The sequence below is a fragment of the Globicephala melas genome, chromosome 12, assembly GCF_963455315.2.
Source record: "Globicephala melas chromosome 12, mGloMel1.2, whole genome shotgun sequence".
NCBI lineage: Eukaryota > Metazoa > Chordata > Mammalia > Artiodactyla > Delphinidae > Globicephala > Globicephala melas.
This window is the reverse complement of record NC_083325.1, coordinates 83670648-83689489: the sequence shown is the minus strand read 5'-3', so window position 1 is coordinate 83689489 and position 18842 is coordinate 83670648. Positions and strand designations below refer to the sequence as shown.

The following is an 18842-nucleotide window of genomic DNA, read 5'->3' as shown; positions in this document are numbered from 1 at the left end:
TCAGGGTGTGACTGTGTTTACCTTCTGCAGGAAGCCTTTCCCTGTTAGCCGGGCTGGGCGATGCGTGTGGTTTAGTCCATGTTCATGGAGCGTTCACAGGTGTCAGGCACTGTGCCAGGTGTGGAGATTCAGAGATGAGAAGTCAGGGGTCCTGTCCTGGAGGAGCTGCTAGGCCTGGCTTTATTCTCTGGGGCTTCGTTTCTGAGAGATCTCAGTTGCCTCAGGAAATTTTAAGGCTTTGAAAGCAGGGACTGTTTCTTGCACAGTGGTATGAACCAAATCTCACACAACGATGTGAACAGAATAGCTACGTAATAAGCTTTATGCAATGACTGCAACTTTTAAAAAAAACTTTCCCCTCAAATGAAAATAGCTTTATTTTCTTGGTTTGTTGTTTCTTGACTTTTTAACAGTTGTTTACCTTGAACAGACTAAGGAAACAGCACATGATGTCAGAAAGAATAATAGGCTAAGATACCGTGAAAGTATTTGTTTTTGAACTAAAAGAAATTACAAAGGTGGCATCTTGGTTTTATCATTACTTCTGTGGCCTTGGAAAAATAACTTCACTTAGTCTCTGCTTTGTTATGATAATGTTACCTGTGTTTGAGGATCACCAGCCATAGTATGCGTAAAAGCACTTTGTGTTGAAAGTGCTGTACAGATGTGAGACGTTTAGTGTCACTCCCACCGGCAGCACGACTGCTGGTATCTCCACGTTGGTATTTTGACCTTCTGGTCAGTTGTACTGACACACACTTTACATTTCTTCCCATTGTGAGAAGTCCAAGCCAGGGAAATATGAAATTTTTAGTTAAAAATTACCTTTTTCCATTACCAAATATTTGTTTTTACGTTTGGAATAGGACTGATTAGTCACAGTGTTAATAGCTAGTCATGAATGGATTCTGTTGAGAGGCTTGGGCAGGATTCTTAGTTACCCTGGAAAATTAATCCATTACATCACATGTATTTGAATACAATTGTAGTCCCTCCTTAGAAAGATAGCTGAAATGCAAACTGTCTTAAAGACAATAGTTTCACAGAATCTTACGTCTGGCACCTCGGAGGAGAAGTGACTCGTCTAAGGCTACAGGTATGAGTAGGTGACAGAGCTTGGATGGTGCCTTTTGCCGGCCGCCATGCTCACCCCTTGTTTTGCACGATCCATCGTTCCAGTCACTGTGATAAATGTGGACCTTCCCAGATGCCTGGGCTGCGTGGCTTCGACCAGCAGGACATCTGTGTACTCTGGGAGCTTCCTCAGGTTTCTTAAGAAACAGTACATTTGTATCTCTGCTTTTTTTGAAAGACAGTAAAAACTTTGCATATTAGCTTTAAAGCAGATAGCGTTCTGGTCTGAGAAACGCAGAAACCATGCCTGCTGTGAGACACTGCACCACTACATGCAGTGTCTGTTTTCAGGACTCAGCATTAGGAGTTCCCTGGGGATTGCAGCACGCAGCGGGCACGTGTCCTGTCAGAGGGGCGGGGTCTGCCGTGTGCCCCCCCCCCCCCCCCGGTGCGGGCCGGAGGGGGCCTCTCCCCTAGGCAGAGGGAACCAGCCCCTTGCTCTCCCTCTTGTTCTGTTACTGGGGTTTAGAGTTTTCTTTTCTTTGGATGGAGAACAAAGAGAATAAAACGAATGGTCAAGAGCCCTTCCTTGGGGAGAAACACTCACATCCCCAGATGCTGAAAATAGACAGCCTTTAATGACCCTCAGGAAGCCACCTCAGCCAGCTGAGAGCTGCTCTTGCCTTTGGCTGCCCGTCCCGCCCTCCCCCGCTGCCCCTCAGTGACAGGGACCTGCCCTGCACGCCCCCTCCCCAACCCCTCCCCGCCCCCCACGTCCAGCCTCATCCTGCCGCCTTGCCTGGCCCTGTGGCCTGTTCTTCCTGCCGGGCTGCTCGCTCCTCTGGAATGTCACCCTGTCTCGCTTCCCTGACCTGGCCAGTCCCCCATTTCTGTCCATGCCACGGCCTCAACTCCGCACCTTCTCCCCTGCTTCCCAGCGGCTCCTCCTCTCTGGTCCCCGCTTTGCTCCCCGCTGGGCGCAGTTTGTGGATGCCCGGCCTTCCGAGGCCGTGGAAGCAGTCTTCTGTGCGTGTGTTTAGCGGAGGATTCGTTTCTTTGAATGAACTCTTCTGATGCCCGGCGTGTGAAGCGGCCCTGCCACGCTCCAGGCGCCGATGCCGAGCTTCCCCAGGCCATCTTCTCAGCTCTCGCACCCCTGAAGCATTCTGCGCAGCCTGGGTTAAACGGAGCAGGAGTGTGGGGCCCGGTTCTGCAGGGCACGGGAGCGGTGGGCACCTGGTGTAGACCACTCTAGGCTCCCTGGTGCCGGGAGCCCCATGTACAACGCCAGGGCTCGGGGCAGGCTTGATGCTTTCGCACCTCTGGGCACCTCCAGCTTCGCTCCCAGCATGTGTGTCTAGTGTACGTCCAAGCTCTGTCCATCTCTTCCCGCAGATGGCCACCCTTTGAGTCTAGGGTGGGGCACCGTGGGGAAGAAGCCCACTCAGACCAAGGCTGTGGATGCAGGGTCCTGGGGGGCTGGGTATCCGCAGTGCGGTCTGGGGGTTGGCGTGGGCTCCCGGTAGGTGCGCCCCCTGGCCCCTGTTGTTCTCACCGTATGTGGACAGGGTGCGGCCGCAGGAGAGCTGGAGCAGGCCGCTCCAGGGTAGCCGCCAGGTCCAGCGGCAGCCGTGGGTCTGTGCCAGTCAGTGACCAGCTGCACTGCTGCCTGCTGTGCTGTGCTGTGCCAGCTGCCGGGGCGGTGGGAGGGGAAGGGTCCTCAGGTCGACGCGGATGCTCTCCAACTGCTGGGCAGTGCTCACCCGTGTGGTGTAATCTTCACGGTCGCCATATCGAGTAGACGTTATCGCCCCATCCTAGGGATGTGGAAGCTGAGGCCCAGGGATGGAGTCATTCGTGTGTGGCGATGCAGGAATTAAAGCCCAGCTCTGTGTGCTCAGCCATGCTCTCTACTCCAGCAGTGCTCTCACAATAAGCCGGGCTCACGAGGATGAAGTGGGGAGCAGGGCGCGTGCTCTGGGGCAGGAAGGTGCCTGGGTGGTTCCCATGCGCGCCTGGCCTCCCCAGTTTATCTTTCTCTCCCCCCATTCCTGCACTACTTGAATTGCAGAAAAATAAAAGGTTAGTTCCTAGACGTGCAGCCTTGGGGATCGGCGGGGCGTGTGAATGGAGGACAGGCACCGAGACTCTGGGGGTAAAGCAGGAGGGGCACCGCGGGATCCAGGTAGCACGTTGGCCTTATTTGCATTTTCACCTCCTTCTTTCAGAAACCTCCCTCTGCTGTGTTTAGAGGGTGGCTCTGTGTGTGGCAGGCAGCTTTGGGGCCTCAACAAGCCTGCTGGCTCCTTCTTTCCTCTGGTCTCCCTTCCTCATTCTGGGTTTCCCTCCTCCCTGCTTTCCACTCCATTGCAGGGCAGGGCTCCAGGTCTTTGGGATGGGAAGCAGGAACCAAGAAGTGGAAGATCAACAGACGGCAGGCTAGCCATGTCTTATCTAATCTTCCTCTCGAAGAGCTCAGGAGTAGATTGTGTGCAGATGGTGACAAATCCGACACCCGCCTTCATGCACTACCCACGCCCTCGGCCCCTGGGAAGATTCTGAAGCCCCAGGCTGGTTACACAGGTAGTCTGGGCAGTTGTGCCCGTGCACCTGGATGAGCTTAGTGGAAAGGGGCTTAAAGGAAGCACAGGGAGTCGGGTGTAAGGGGGATGATTTTCCCGAACGTTAGGGAAGGCAGCTGCAGAAGCCCACTGAGCTCCCTGGCGCCCCTCTGGCCTCTGGAAGCCAGGCTGTTAGCAAACGGGGTGGGGGCACAGTTCGGGAAGCTTGCCCCCTTAGTTTGCGGGAGCTCTCCTAGCCTTTCTTTAGTTCAAAGCCAAATAAATGACCTTGGGCAAGTCACTTAAACTCTGAGTCAGTTTCTTCTACTTTAAATTAGGGGAAGTGATGATTGCACAGGGTGTTGTAAATGTTGCCCAAGATAATGGATGTTAAAGTGCTTTGTGGAATTTAAATTGGTCTATGATCCTTGGGACTGCAGATGCCTTTTTAGACTCCCATCTCCTGCTGTCTTCGGAACTAAAAGGTGTTTCTCTCAAATGCTGATGACCTTATCTGAGTAACACTGTGGCTGTTCATTCCCTGGGTACACCTGTAGAGCTTCAGGCATCGTCCAACTTCACAGTGCGGCCCTTTGTGAGCAGAGGGTGGGCAGAGCTTGGTGTGGCCCCTGCAGGTGTGAGAGCGGCCAGCCCGCCTAGAGGCCTTGCTTTGTGAGTGGGGTTCCTGATGCCTGGGGGTCTGTGCGGGGCGGGGACAGACTGATACCAGGTGCCCACCATCCCCTTGCACTTCAGACCTGGGATTCCACACTCCTCTCCCTAAATGTTAAAGCTGATATGGCCCAGAGCACCCTGTGCTACCACTAGTCATGTGGCCCTGCCTTTGTCGTGATACCCATTTAGAGAGTCAGAAACGCACCAGGAAAAGTTTTGGAGAATTTAAAGTGATGGAAGGAAACGGATGCATGTGGAAGTGAAAGGCTGGCAAGAGCTACAAAAGTGTTTTTTTCTGAGTTATTTCCGCTTGTTATCATAACCATTATCAGACCTGAAAATATTTATCCTATTGATTGGGACAGTACTGGGGTGATGGTGCTTCCGAGCAGCTACCTTACTTGGTCATAAGTGTGGTATAGTTTTAGACCCTCTGAGAACCAGAAGACACTGACAACGGCTACTGATTATTGAGTGCCTGCAATATGCCAGACCCTGTATATGTTGATGACCTTATCCTAGGAGGCAGATATTATTATTCCCAACTTACAGATGAAGAAACCGAGTCAGGGAGATGAAGTAGTTTTCTGAGACTGTGCTGCTAGTAAGTGGAGCCTGGCTGTCCAATTCTAAAGCCAGTGATTTCTAACTTCTGCACTATTCTCCAACAGGACAGCACTGAGGGGCCAGAACTAAGATCCCATTCTCTTGGGTTCTTTTCTTTCTGGTGACTTCCTGTAGGTGACATCGTGGACTTAGAGACGTGGGTGTTAGGAGGGGATTAGGAGATGGAATGGAATGATGGGTTTTCCCATTTTCAATGCATGCGTTGCTTAAAGTCTCTGGTCAGTTACGAGATGCACTTTTTGAAAGAATATATAAGACACAAATGTGGCAGCCAGTTGACCTCAGGAAGGCCCCCGTCGAGGGCCCAGTGGGAATGGTGGGGCTGGGTGTGCTAGATGGGGTGAGGGTAGGGACGTTGCCCCCAGAGTGGATGTGGTTGGCGGAAGTCTCACTTCGCTCTCCTCGTCTGCGTGTGGGGCTTGGAAAGAAAACGGCCATCTCCAGCCTTCGCTCCCCTGTTTATGTTCGCAAAGTGGAGTTCACGTGGCTTGAGCCTCGTTTCCTGGGGAAATCAGCCTGGCTTGTGATGACGTTGTCCTCTGGGACGGGGACAGATGTGGAAGGCTGGCCTCGCTCTCAGCCGAGGGTCGCCTTCCCAGCCTCTTCTGCATCACCAGGCCTGCGGTGCCGCATCTGGCGCAGCGCCCGCACCGCCTCCCTCCCACTTTCTGCCAGGGGTGTGTTAGCACCTTCTGGGATAAGGTCCATTCTGTTTGTGATTAGTCTCCTGAGATCACCCGTTTCCTGCTTGCATCCAAGCTCTCTTGTCAGCCCCAGGGAGCAGAGCACTCTGGGAGGGTCGGGGGACCCAGGCCAGGCCCTCCCCCTGCCCTTCATCTCCCCGGGAACAGGGCACCAGGGCCGGGGAGACTGGGGGTGCCTTTCTTTGCTTCTGGTGGGTTGTAGCTGTTCTGCCAAAATTTGCCTTTCCCTTTTCAGCTCCCCCAGATCTCCCAGTAGCTTTCCCCCCTAGTAAAAATCAGGACGTGAAGCATTTTTATAAAGCTGGCAGTCACTTCATCTGTTTCCTACGTTTCTCTACATTAGTGATCTAGCGGGGGCTGTGCTGGGGGCTGACCTCTCCAGGGAGAGGGTCCGTGGGGTGCCTGTGGGTACTTGGTTCTTCAACTTTACTTACCTCAGGGCTCTCCTTTGTTAACATGGGCATTTGTACATAGTCTGCGTTCTTTCTGCACTCCATGTTTTCACGTAGTGTGACCCAGTGGGCATCGGTGATACTAACAACTGTCTGGACTTGAATCGTAGGAGTGCCCTATAGTTTGTGGTTATTCTCCTAGGTTAGGCATTCGGGGCTCTTTCTCATTTTTTCTCAGCAACATCTACATCCTTAAACATAAACATAATCTACATCCCTAAACATAATCTAATTTTGTCTATTTTTATTTTTTAAAATTAATTTATTTATGGCTGCATTGGGTCTCCGTTGCTGCACGCAGGCTTTCTCTAGTTGTGGCGAGCGGGGCCTACTCTTCGTTGAGGTGCACGGGCTCCTCATTGCGGTGGCTTCTCCTGTTGCGGAGCACGGGCTCTAGGTGCGTGGGCTTCAGTAGTTGTGACTCGCGGGCTTAATTGCTCTGTGGCATGTGGGATCTTCCCGGACCAGGGATGGAACCCTTGTCCCCTGCATTGGCAGGCAGATTCTTAACCACTGCGCCACCAGGGAAGTCCCATAATTTCGTCTGTTTTTTTAAAACAACTTTATGGTATTATAGTGCACGTTTACTTTTGCAACTTGCATCTTTAATATTTTTGTGAAGTTTCATTTGTGTTCTGGGTGGGTAAAGATTGTTCATCTCCATTGCCGTGTAGCGTTCTGTTATGTGAATACACAACAGCTCATCTGTTTTCCCGTTGACAGGCATTTGGGTTTGTCCAGTTTTCAGCTACTTGGAAGCGTGTCATGAACATCCTTGTATGTGTCTTCCGGTGCAAACATTCACATACTATGAGCAACTTCAATATTATTAGGTAATACCAGAGTGTGTCGTGCTTGTCCTTAGGCACACGTTCCGCACAGCTGTGATCTAGCTTGGCTATTTATTTGATCTTAATGCTTCATGACACCTGCTGTTCTCTGGGCCTCTGCTTTATTCCCAGGAGGAGGTCGATCCATTATTGCCCTCACTTTAAACCGAGCCTGCAGGCCACATTGCATTTCTGTGCTTCCCAGAAGTGGTCTGGAAATATTTGACACTGTCGTTACCATTCTCTGTTACTTCAAAAGTTAAGTCAAATGTGCGCTGAGGGAAAGCCGCCATCTAAATATCTGTATGACTCTTTCTTGGCAAAGCTGTCCTTGGGGCACAGGTCTGGGCATTGTTTTGTTCTGTTATTTGGTTTTATGTCATTTCTTCTCCAGTTGGCCTTTCATGAAAGGAACAAGGGGAGAGGAGATGGGACAGGCATGGGTCATGGCCCAAATGGGGAGGCCTGTGGTCAGCTGTCCTCTTGTCCCCTCCAGGGCAGAATCTCTGGGTTCCAAGAATAAGCCAGGCCCTTCCCACCCTTGCTGGCTCAAATTGTGACCTTAGGGTGCTAGGGACCAAGCCGGCCCTGTGTTGTCGCCTCTAGTCCAGGGCAGGAGCAGCAGGGCCGGCTGACGGTGCAGGAGGAACGTTTGTGTGGATCCTCAGGTCAGGGGTCAGCAGACTTTGTCTGCAAAGGGCCCGATAGTAAATATTTTAGGCTTTGTGGGCCTAAAATATTTAGGATTTTCAGGCCTAGAGGCAAAATTGAGGCAAAATTATGTACATCCTTACATAAGAGAGAAAAGAAATTTCCACAAATTTTTTTTAATGAAAATTAAAATATAATAATAATAATGATAGTAATGGAGTATAATTTTTTTGGTAGTGCAGGTCTACTAAGAAGAGTGGAATATTTTTTTTAATATCTTCATTGGAGTATAATTGCTTTACAATGTTGTGTTAGTTTCTGCTGTAAAACAAAGTGAATCAGCCATATGCATACGTATATCCCCATATCCCCTCCCTCCCCTCTAGGTGGTCGCAAAGCACAGAGCTGATCTCCCTGCGCTATGCAACTGCTTCCCACTAGCTATCTATTTTACATTTGGTAGTGTATAGATGTCAATGTTACTCTCTCACTTAGTCCCAGCTTACCCTTCCCCCTCCCCGTGTCCTCAAGTCCATTCTGTACGCCTGCATCTTTATTCCTGTCCTGCCCCTAGGTTCTTCAGAACCATTTTTCTTCTTTTTTTAGATTCCATATATATGTGTTAGCATACGGCATTTGTTTTTCTCTTTCTGACTTACTTCACTCTATGTGACAGACTCTAGGTCCATAGAAGAATGGAATCCTTTCTGGGGGGATAACATTTCTCTCTCTTTTTTCATTATTTATTTGTTTATTTGAAGTGTAGTTGATGTACGAACCTTTCTCTTAATTGGTTGTTCAGAGTTAGTATTCTCCATCACCCCATCATCACATGGATTGGAAATATTCATCTGTACAGATCCTTAGTGCATGGCTGCATGAAAACAGGCCGAGGGACAGAAGTGGCTTGTGGACCCTGAATGATCAAGATTCATCTCAGACAGACTGCAGTTTTGGCCCCTTGGGCCAGCATCAGGACATAGGTGCCTCCGTGCCCGATGTAGGGCCCTGTAGGGCCCTGGGAACAAAGACTGAGGCAGCCCTCCAAAGGGAGACAGGCGTGTCGCACGGAGGGAGGAGGGAACGGACCCCCTAGGTGCTACCAGTGCTTTACGGGGTAGCCCTGGGGGATGGCACACAGAGGAATGCAGGTACAGAGGAGAAGCATGAAGCGGAGTGTGCTTAGAAACAGTACATGGGACGTGGCTGGAGCTCTTGAGAAAGGTAGCCAGACTGAGGAGCTGGCTAATAAATTTTATTACATTTTAATTTTACTCTAAATTTTACTCTAAATATTCCTCTGTGGCCAGTGGCTACCATCCTGGACAGCACAGGTCTGAAAAGGAAAAGTGTGAGCGTCCTCCCAGGCAGGCTGTCCTTTCCCACGCTGCACAGGATCCCAGACCAGCCGTGGACTTGGAGGAGAGCTGCTTCCATGAATAAATAAGAGCCGTGGCTATTAATATAACAGTTTAGGGGATCAAAAGAGATGCTTTTAAAGTGGTTGGAGACAGTTGTTTATTTTCCTCTGAAATATCTGTGACACGTCCCTACAGTCTTGTTTATGTGATGAATTTACTCCCTGAAATTTGCTTTGTAAACTAAAGGTCAGCTGTGGTCTGGGTCCTCAGAATTAATGAGGTTTTTGGCCAGACTTAGGCTTTTGCGCAGTTCCTACTTAGGGCCGTATTGTCTATTAGATTTTTGCTTGTTTATAGTTTTTACACACAAATTCTGGTTGTAGTTGCAGCTTTTTTTCCCTTCTCCTAAGCTTTCTGGTTACAGTTGCAGCTTTTTTCCTTCTCCTAAGTTTAGGTGGATTTTGCAGAGGGCAGGGTGTGGTGAGTGCATGATCTGGTCGGAAGTCTCAGCCTGATTGGTAGAAACTTTTGGTTCCTTGAGACTCTCGAGTTTTATTATTTTTGTTCTAAAATTCCCATGCTGTTTTTATATATAATTGACAGAGACTTTTTCCAGCATTCAGTCTTAATCATTTTAACTTCTCCTGACCAAGTTCAACCTTAATTATCTGTAAATACATACTGTAATGAGGGGTGTGTTTTTGAGTGGCGAGGTAATTGCTTTTCCCTCTTGTAATTTTAATTAAAAATCACCTCTACCGCCCACCTCACCTGTACTTCTAAGCTCCTCATAATAGACTAGAAAACCAACAGTTACTGTTCATCTTCTCTTTCCTGAGTTCAGGAAACAGTGCGTGCCTTTAATGACAAGGGTACAGTTTCCATCTGGTGGCATTTTTACAAGGCTTCCTGCAATGAATGATCAGGGAGGGGTGTGCCCCACAGTGTAACATGGGAGGGAATTTGTCAGAGTTCAGCTGTGTGATAAAGGGCATTTCCTCTGCTGTCGGCCTTCCACACTGAGGCATCTGACTACCCCCAGTTCCCATTTCTCTCAGCGCAACTGAGCCAGACCCCTGTGGACAGAAGATTACTCTGTCATCTGTGGGAGGGCCGGCAACTGGAGTACTAAAACCTGGTTGAGAGTGGCAGAGTCGATCTCGAAGGCCACTCCCTGACTTTTCCAGCATGTCTGCTGCCCTGCGTCGAGCTTCCGTCTGTGGGTCCCGGCCGGGCCCTCACCTTTGGGTAGCCTTTCCCTGAATCCACTTCCTGCCTGCCCCGTTGTTCTCACTGCGGCCAGCATGACCTTTCCCCCCTGCTAAGAGTAAGAAGCTTTCAGTGGCTGCCCCTTGTTTCTGGGCTCAGCAGGGACAACCGTTGTCTGGCTTGGGGTCCTGCCGGGCTTGCTAGTCTCATGGTCATTTTCTGAGCTGTGTTTTGAGTCCTGTTGTCTGCCAGGCTCTCTGCTGGGTGCTGAGGATACAGTGGTGAACAGGTGTGTGCCTTTAGAGGAGAACATTAGGAAGTGTGTCTGTTTGATTATGCGGGGGACGGGCCCTGGCAGGCTGGCACACCCCCAGGGCTCGCTGGTTCACAGGGAGACCTGAGGGTTGGTGGAAGCAGAGGTGGTCCAGGTTAACTCACTTCACCGCAGAAGGCTGGTGTCCAGCAGGCAGTGAGGGCAGAGGCGGCTCGGGAGCTTCAGGTGGATGAGGCACGTGACAAGGTGGTGGCTTTTAGGGACCACCTGCTCCATCTTCATTCCCACCACACTGAGCACCGGTCCCACGGAGGCAACCCCAGAGGGGCCTCCACATGGCGCTCCTGTGGCTGCTCTCTGAAGCTGTGATCTAAGATCAAACACGTTTTAATGAATACATTCTCTGTATTTTAGGCTTTGGACGTGGACCGGATGGTTCTTTACAAAATGAAGAAATCCGTGAAAGCAATAAACATCTCTGGGCTGGGTGAGTATGCATCCTTTCCTGGGGGTTTCTTTGTGGAAAATTTTGTGTTTGCAGTCCTGATATCATAATGTTAATCAACCATTAATGAATAATCAGCCAAACTTCTTTTCCTGGGCATACAAATTAGAGAGGTGAGTTGGGATGTGTACGTTTTAGAAGCATGGGTGCTTCCGGTTCTCTGAAGTGTAGCTGAGTCTCGCGTGATGGCCCTGCGTGGACCAGCTTTGCCAGGCTGGCTAGGAACGGTGGACTCACTCCTGCCTCTGTTATTTGGTTTGTGCTGTTAATTATGCCAGATGCCCTTTCCATTTCTCTCTTATCCAATTCTTGCCTTTCTTGTCTGGGAGGAAAATTAATAAGTATAAAAACATGATCAACTACTCAAAGTAATATTTGATCTAGACTTATATAAATAGGTTAAAAACAAAAAACACTGCAACTTCTGACCCAAAGATGATGGGCTGCACGTGTGTGGCAGGTCTGCTCCCTGCACAAAACGTTACTAATGATAGAAGATACTTTTTTTTTTTTTGCGGTACACGGGCCTCTCACCGCCGTGGCCTCTCCCGTTGCGGAGCACAGGCTCCAGACGCGCAGGCTCAGCGGCCATGGCTCACGGGCCCAGCCGCTCCGCGGCATGTGGGATCTTCCGGGACCGGGGCACGAGCCCGCGTCCCCTGCATCGGCAGGCGGACTCTCAACCACTGCGCCACCAGGGAAGCCCTATTTGCATATTTTATATATGGCAATTACATTGATGTTAATATGATTAGACAGATATTAATTTGTTTATGACAAGTACCATATGAATGTGAAATAAGTTTGGGAAGGCAAAGACGAGCAGGAACTTAATTTGTTCTTGACTGAGCTAGTTCCCGACTAAGTGTGAAAGCTTTCTGGACCTGGAGTTTGTGGTGCTGGCTGTCATACCCTGGAAGAAGTTACTTAGCGTAACTAAAGTAGCATAACTTAGCATAACTAAAGTAACTTCTAAGAAGTTACTTAGAAGTTACTTTTTTTTTTTTTAAATGGATTAAAAAAGTCATACTTGTGCAATGGAATACTGTATAGAATGAAAATGAATTAACTATAAGTATATGCAGCCACATAGATGAATGTCACAGATAAAACATTGAGCAAAAGGATACACACTGTGTGTTTGAATAGATACAGATATAGATATAGAAATACATATAGATTTCAAAAATCTCCAAAACTATTCTTTTTTTTTTCACACATACACACTGTATTTTATTTTTACAAGAGATAAATAAACTGACACCAAGCATTGTAAATGGATGACCACAACAGAAGCAACAATGATTGCAATTACCAAACACGAAACACACTCACACTATGTCATAATATTGACATTCAGTCCAGGAATCCTCCACTGTAACAGCTCCTTTACTTTGCAGTGAAAATTGATTTGTATATTTTTTGCCTCTGGGTCCTTGTGGGATTTTTTATTTTTTTAATTCAAACAGAAAGTCACAAAAATTATAATCTTCCTCATCAGTTCACTCAGTCCCATGTAATTAATTTTTTTCATCTTGATCTTTTGTTAGCACTTTAATGAATTCATCAGTTTTCCATTAGAGTTCTGAAAATGCTTATTCAGTTCAGCAGTATAGTCAGTTACCAGAAACCTGTATTTGTCAGAGTCTTTTCCATGAATTCCTTGAAGATGAAACCCTTTTATAGGAACATTTTTGCAAAAGCATCAGAGTACACCCAGAACTGTCTGTAAATGACAAAAGACTTAAAAATGACCACGGTTAAAGATTTGATAAAAGTTCATAATAATGCAATTGACAAGGAAATTTAGTTATATCTGAGATATACATTTTAAAGTAATAACTAGAATTATGACTTATAACATTATACCAGAACATATAAGATTTTTAGAAATTTCATGTAATGTCTGAAACATTTATATTAACGTATTTCCTACTTAGCATCTTTTAGCCATGGTTTCCTTGTCTCAAAACCAGTCATTTAGGTTAGAATGGGGATCAATTGTTCTCAGCCAGGGTGATTTGTCCCAGTTTGGTTATTAACAGCTGAAGAGTGTGTGTGTGTCTGTGTGTGTGTGTGTGTATGTATGTATGTGTGTGTGTATGTATGTGTGTGTATGTATGTGTGTGTGTGTGTGTATGTGTGTATGTGTGTGTGTGCACTAGAGGCCAGGGATGCTGCTGAAGGTCTTGTGATGAACAGGACAGCCCCCAACAAAGAATTATATGGCCCCAAATGTCAGTAATGCCAAGGTTGATAAACCCCCATCTAGATGCTCTTCGAAGTCCTCTACAGTTTTTTTAAATTTTTATTTTATTGAAGTATAGTTGATTTACAATGTTGTGTTAAATTCTGCTGTACAGCAAAGTGATTCAGTTATACATATATATACATTCTTTTTCATATTCTTTTCCATTATGGTTTATCACAGGATATTGAATATAGTCCCCTGTGCTATACAGTAGGACCTTGTTGTTTATCCTCTACAGTTTTTTAAAAACAAGTGACAAAACAAAAACAAAAACCGCCACCATGCTTAGCTTGCCGGTACATAGATATTAACTGATTACCTGACAACCACTGATTTTATGAAAGACGGAAATAGAGTCAGTTTTCAGTGACTAACACCTAACTGGAAGTAAATGTGTAGGGAAATTTTTATTAATTTTTTTTCTATTTAAAAGTAAATATCAAAGACGAGTATAAAACTCCCTCCGCTTAATACAGCACTGAGATTTGCTGAAATGGGTGTTGCAGTATCCGAAAAGGCGGTCACCCCCCGGGAAAAGCTCTTTTCCTGGATAAAGTAGGAGGTGGACAAGAAGAATAATGATTGTTTCATGTTTGAACACTTCCTGTGTACCTTGGGCTTTCTGTACCTTATGCTCATCTTTACAGCACATCGTTGTAAAGACTTGTTCTCGGTTTACAAAGGGGGAACCTGAGAGCAGAGGGTTGCCGGTGTTCCCTGGTTGCTTCTGGAGCTCAGCTTCCTGCCGGGTAGGGCTGAGGTCAGCGGCCACGCGGCCACCCTGCTGCGAGGCCCCCACTGTGCTGGCATTGACAGGCTGTCCTCAAGACGTCAAGAAACCACCAAGAGGGCTTCCCTGGTGGCGCAGTGGTTGAGAATCTGCCCGCCAATGCAGGGGACGTGGGTTCGAGCCCTGGTCTGGGAAGATCCCACATGCCACGGAGCAACTAGGCCCGTGAGCCACAACTACTGAGCCTGCATGTCTGGAGCCTGTGCTCCGCAACAAGAGAGGCCACGATAGTGAGAGGCCCGCGCACCACGATGAAGAGTGGCCCCCGCTCGCTGCAACTAGAGAAAGCCCTCGCACAGAAATGAAGACCCAACAGAGCCAAAAATAAATAAATAAATAAAATTTTAAAAAAGAAAAAAAAGAAACCGCCAAGAGATGGATGCTCAGTTTTGTTGACAAACAGCAGATTTCAAAAAGGATCTTAAGAGATTTCTTTTTTGTTGTGTTCACTTGGGCTTTTTGAGTTTATAATTTAAGCCTTGTATAAAAGGGATATTTCATATTCTGACCTGACCAGGTTCAAAAGTGATCTTAAAACCCTATGTTGAGAGGTGTTCTGCTCAGAAATAAGATGCAGTCACGTGTAAACACTGGTTCTGTGACTGCCGCCAGCCTGGAGGAAGGACTTGAGTGGCTCCTGAGGCTGGCCCGGCACCCGGAAGGGGAAGTTTTCAGCAAACAGACATTAGAAGGGGAAGGTGTAAGCACTTTGGTGTCAGGAATCTGGCTTTTACGAATTTAACACCACTTGTGGCCAATCTGCGTTTCTGACCTATATTGCTGAGCGTGTGCCATAAACCTCATTGCTTTACCTGCCCCAGAGTCATTTTCTAAAACAGAACTCAGTGGTGTTGCTTCTCTGCTCACAACTCTGCAGAGTTTCTTGTCCACATTGATGTTCGTGACGTTCCAGAGCCTGGGAGAGATGGGGGAGGCCTCTGTGGGCTCCGGAATTTTAGGGAAATTGGACTAAAGCACGGGTAACAGGTTTTTCATCCTGCAGGACTAGCCAAAGACTTTAATACGCTAAAGTGAATTGTGAGGGGAAATTGGTCTTAACCTTTTGCAGATTACTTTGCCTGTGAAACTACTACCGCATCCCTTAACCGCTCCCACCGCGAGCCTCGGGTTAGTAAACATGGCAGAAGACCAGATTTGGTCCCAGCTCCTTGCATCACCTGGACCCAGGCTACCTGTGCGGAGTCCCTCCCAACTCTCTGCACCCTTCTTATTTATTTATTTATTTACTTACTTACTTACTTAACGGCTGTGTTGGGTCTTCGTTTCTGTGCGAGAGCTTTCTCTAGTTGCGGCGAGCGGGGGCCGCTCTTCATGGCGGTGCACGGGCCTCTCATTATCACGGCCTCTCTTGTTGCGGAGCACAGGCTCCAGATGCGCAGGCTCAGTAATTGTGGCTCACGGGCCCAGTTGCTCCGCGGCATGTGGGATCTTCCCAGACCAGGGCTCGAACCCGTGTCCCCTGCGTTGGCAGGCAGATTCTCAACCCCTGCGCCACCAGGGAAGCCCTCTGCGCCCTTTTTTGATATGACTTGCCTTTTGCCCCAACGTGCCACGTTTCGTGTCCTCTTCTCTCTGTTCATGCTTTTCGGTCTGCTTGAAATGGCATTTTGCTGCTTGATCGGAGGAAACTGAGGCTTCGGAAGTTGAAACGTTTGCTCTGGAATTTTAACGTGGCATTTGGACACCAGCCTGTGTCCTTTCTGAGGTACCACACACAGCAGGCTGACCGTCAGCCTGACCTTGCAGGGACCCTCTTTTACCCATCTTTATATCATGCCAAGTTTGAGTTATTATAAGGCTGTGAATTCTGAATTTTTTTTTTTTAAGCCAGAATCCTGATCCTGAAGTCTTTATTTCAGAGCAAGTGTTGTCTCCTTCAAAAGAGTCACCTGAGGAAGCCCTGTACCTTCTCCTGCGAGTTGCTGACATCGTTCACAGCATTTTGGATCTCTTCTCTAGAGCTGCTTTTAGTAGCACATTCTTTTGAATATATTTAGTGGGGGAATTTAAGGATAGATTAAACTTCTTTAGAACTAGATGTCGGAAATGAGCCAGGCATATTCAGTAAGGGATTGAGCTGCTGGCGACCACCTCGGTTAGGAGCGCTGTAACTACCATCCTTCTGGCTCTGACTGCCGTTAGTTCCAGGAGAAGTCCCCGAAGTGGTTCCATCATTAGAGTGTTCAACATCCTTAGGCGACTGCTTGCATAGGAAGAACGCTAGTTTTATGCATTATTAAAAGAACAGTGAAAATAATTTAGTATTTATGCCTCACACTGCTGTGTACATTTTCCTGTCTCATGTTCCTTAATTTATGTGCCAGCAGGACTTTTCTGCCGAGTGTCCTGATTGGTCATGGGCTGGCCCCAGCTGATCTCTAAGCGATTCCCTGCCCTCCGCGGTCTCTCTCTGCTCCAGGCTGACCGGTGGCTCCCTGCTGCACGAGCGTGTCACAGCCGTGTGTGTGTCTTTCACACAGTCTCCCATCTGGCCCTGCTCCTGGTCTGTACGCACGCGCTCCTGTCCCAGGCGCCTGTTGAAGGCCCACGCAGCTGTCTCCATCGAGCTGAGACTTGACGCTGAGACTTGACGCGGTGTCAGCCTCCTTTAACTCTCGGTATTATTAGTTTTCTGTGACTGCTGTAACAAATTACCACAAACGGAGCACCTCCAGATGACACTGATTCACCTACAGCTCTGGAGGTCAGAAGTCCAAAGTGGCCTCAGTGGGCTGAAATCAAGGTGTTGGCTGGCTTCCTTCCTGGAAGCAAGTAGGTTTCCCTGCCCCTTCCAGCTTCTAGAAGCCCCTGAGTTCCTCGGCTAGGGGCCTCCTTCCATCTTCAAAGCCAGCAGTGGCTGGTGGAGTCTTTCTCACACTCTGTCACTCTGACGCTGTCTCAGTCTGCATGGGCTGCCGTGACAGTACCACAGTGTGGGAGGCTTAAACCACAGACATTTGTCTCACAGTGCTGGAGGCTGCAAGTCTGAGATCAGGGTGCCGGCATGCTCTTGTTCTGGTGAAGGGTGTCTCCCTGGCCTGCAGAGAGCCGTCTTCTCACCGCGTCCCCACGTGGTGGAGAAAGAGAGAGACAGAGAGCGTAGGCATGCTAGAGTGAGCAGGCTCTGGACACTAGTCGTATCTTGACGGCCCTCCCCTCTGAAGCACATCTAAACTTCATTATCTCCCAAAGGCCCACCCCCCACATACCATCATACTGGGGGTTAAGCCTTCAACGTATGAATTTGATTGGGGGGAGGAGGGGAATGACACACAGTTCAGTCCCTAGCAGACACTGACTCTTCTGCTTCCCTCTTCCACATCTAAGGACCTGTGATTACATTGGGCCCACCCAGTGATCCAGGATAATCTTCCCATCTCCAGTTGAGCTGATTAACAACTTGAATTCCATCTGCAACCTCGGATGGCACAGTATCCCTGCCTGCAGGGGTTAGGAGTGTACGTCTTTGTCGGGGAGGGGACAGCATTCTGCTGACCACAGTCCCCCTCTGAATTGTGAGTTTTGAGGTTGAATCAGTTTTGATTTTTCTTTCAGCCAAAACTGAAAGAGTATCTAATATGCAGACTCTACTCTCTCTTTAAATCTTGCTCTTTATAAATAGTTTTATGTCTGTTGATCTTTGCCCCCCAGTTAGATGACAAGCCCTGAGATCCATGACCTGTTCTGAAAGGCGGTGTGGTTTAGGAGAAAGAGCACATGGGTGTTAGGATCCAGGAATCCTGGAGTCAAAGCTGGCGGTGCCGCTCAGAAAGTCTGTGACGCCGGCAAAGTTGTTTATCTTTCTGAGCCTCAGTTTCCTCATATGTAAAAGGAGAGTATTAATATTTCATGGGCTTGTTAGTGACGAGTAACTGAGGTAACATGAAAAAGTGACAGATGTGGTTCTGGACACATGAACAGCACGACAGCTGCAAATGTACCTCCCGTGTGTCCCTGCAGTGGTCAGCACAGAGGCCGGCAGACACATAGTACATGTCAGTAGTATTCATTTGTATGTTATTACATTTCTGCTGTAAGTTCTTACACTCTCCTCTTAGTGTAGGAGAGATCAACTTAAAATTTTAGGGGTAAACAGGATTTATACAGATTTATATATGTGGAAGGGGCGGGGGAGTGGTTGAGATGCCTTGGAGTAGCCAGCTGTGTCATTTACAGCCTGTGAGCTAAGCATGGTTTTTAGCATCTTAGCACATATATACCCAATAACCTCTGTATTGCCTCTTGGTGCCTACAAAATCCTTTAATCTCTCTCTCTTGCTTTTAGGAAAAGTTTGCCAACCCCCGTTTTAGAGTTGCGGTTCTGAAACTTGAGAGCACCCCAGAGTCCCTTGGAGATCTTGTTAAAACACAGATTGCTGGTCTCTACCCTCAGAGTTTCCGGCTCAGTAGGTCCAGGATGGAGCCTGAGTATTTGCTAGTTGAATAAGTTCCCAGGTGATGGTGAAGCTGCTGGTCTTGAAAATACCACCTTAGACACCCCTGCCCCCTCCCCCCGACTTTAAACATTGGACTGAGCCAAAAGGTTATCAGTATGTTCCCAATATATGCAAAACAATACTTTTCTTACACAATAGCAAGTACACTATGTTTGCTCCCAGTTTTCAAAAGGATAACAACACAGCTGGATGTATTTTCTAGAACGTCTTGTGTACAGGTTTGCAAAAGCAGTTATGATGATGATTTGTTGAGAAACTGTTTCTACAGTAATTTTTCCCACTTACAATAGACTATCTGACCTCTTTAAAAAAAAAAAAAACCCAGTTCATATTTATTCTAATACTGTTCTTAGTCTGAACTTTCCCAATCTCTGTCTCAGCTCATAGGTGTTTTTTTTCC

At 47.8% G+C, this 18842-nt stretch overlaps 1 protein-coding gene across 9 annotated transcripts in view; it reads left to right on the top strand.

Moving 5' to 3' along the window:
- ASAP2 (ArfGAP with SH3 domain, ankyrin repeat and PH domain 2) overlaps window positions 1–18842 on the top strand; it is a 156677-nt gene that overhangs the window by 42479 nt on the left and 95356 nt on the right. For all 9 annotated transcript variants that reach the window (XM_060309105.1, XM_030844548.2, XM_030844550.2 and 6 more), the window contains exon 2: window positions 10833–10905. In XM_060309105.1, coding sequence (XP_060165088.1) covers window positions 10833–10905 — 73 coding nt within the window. The remainder of the gene's footprint in view (window positions 1–10832; window positions 10906–18842) is intronic.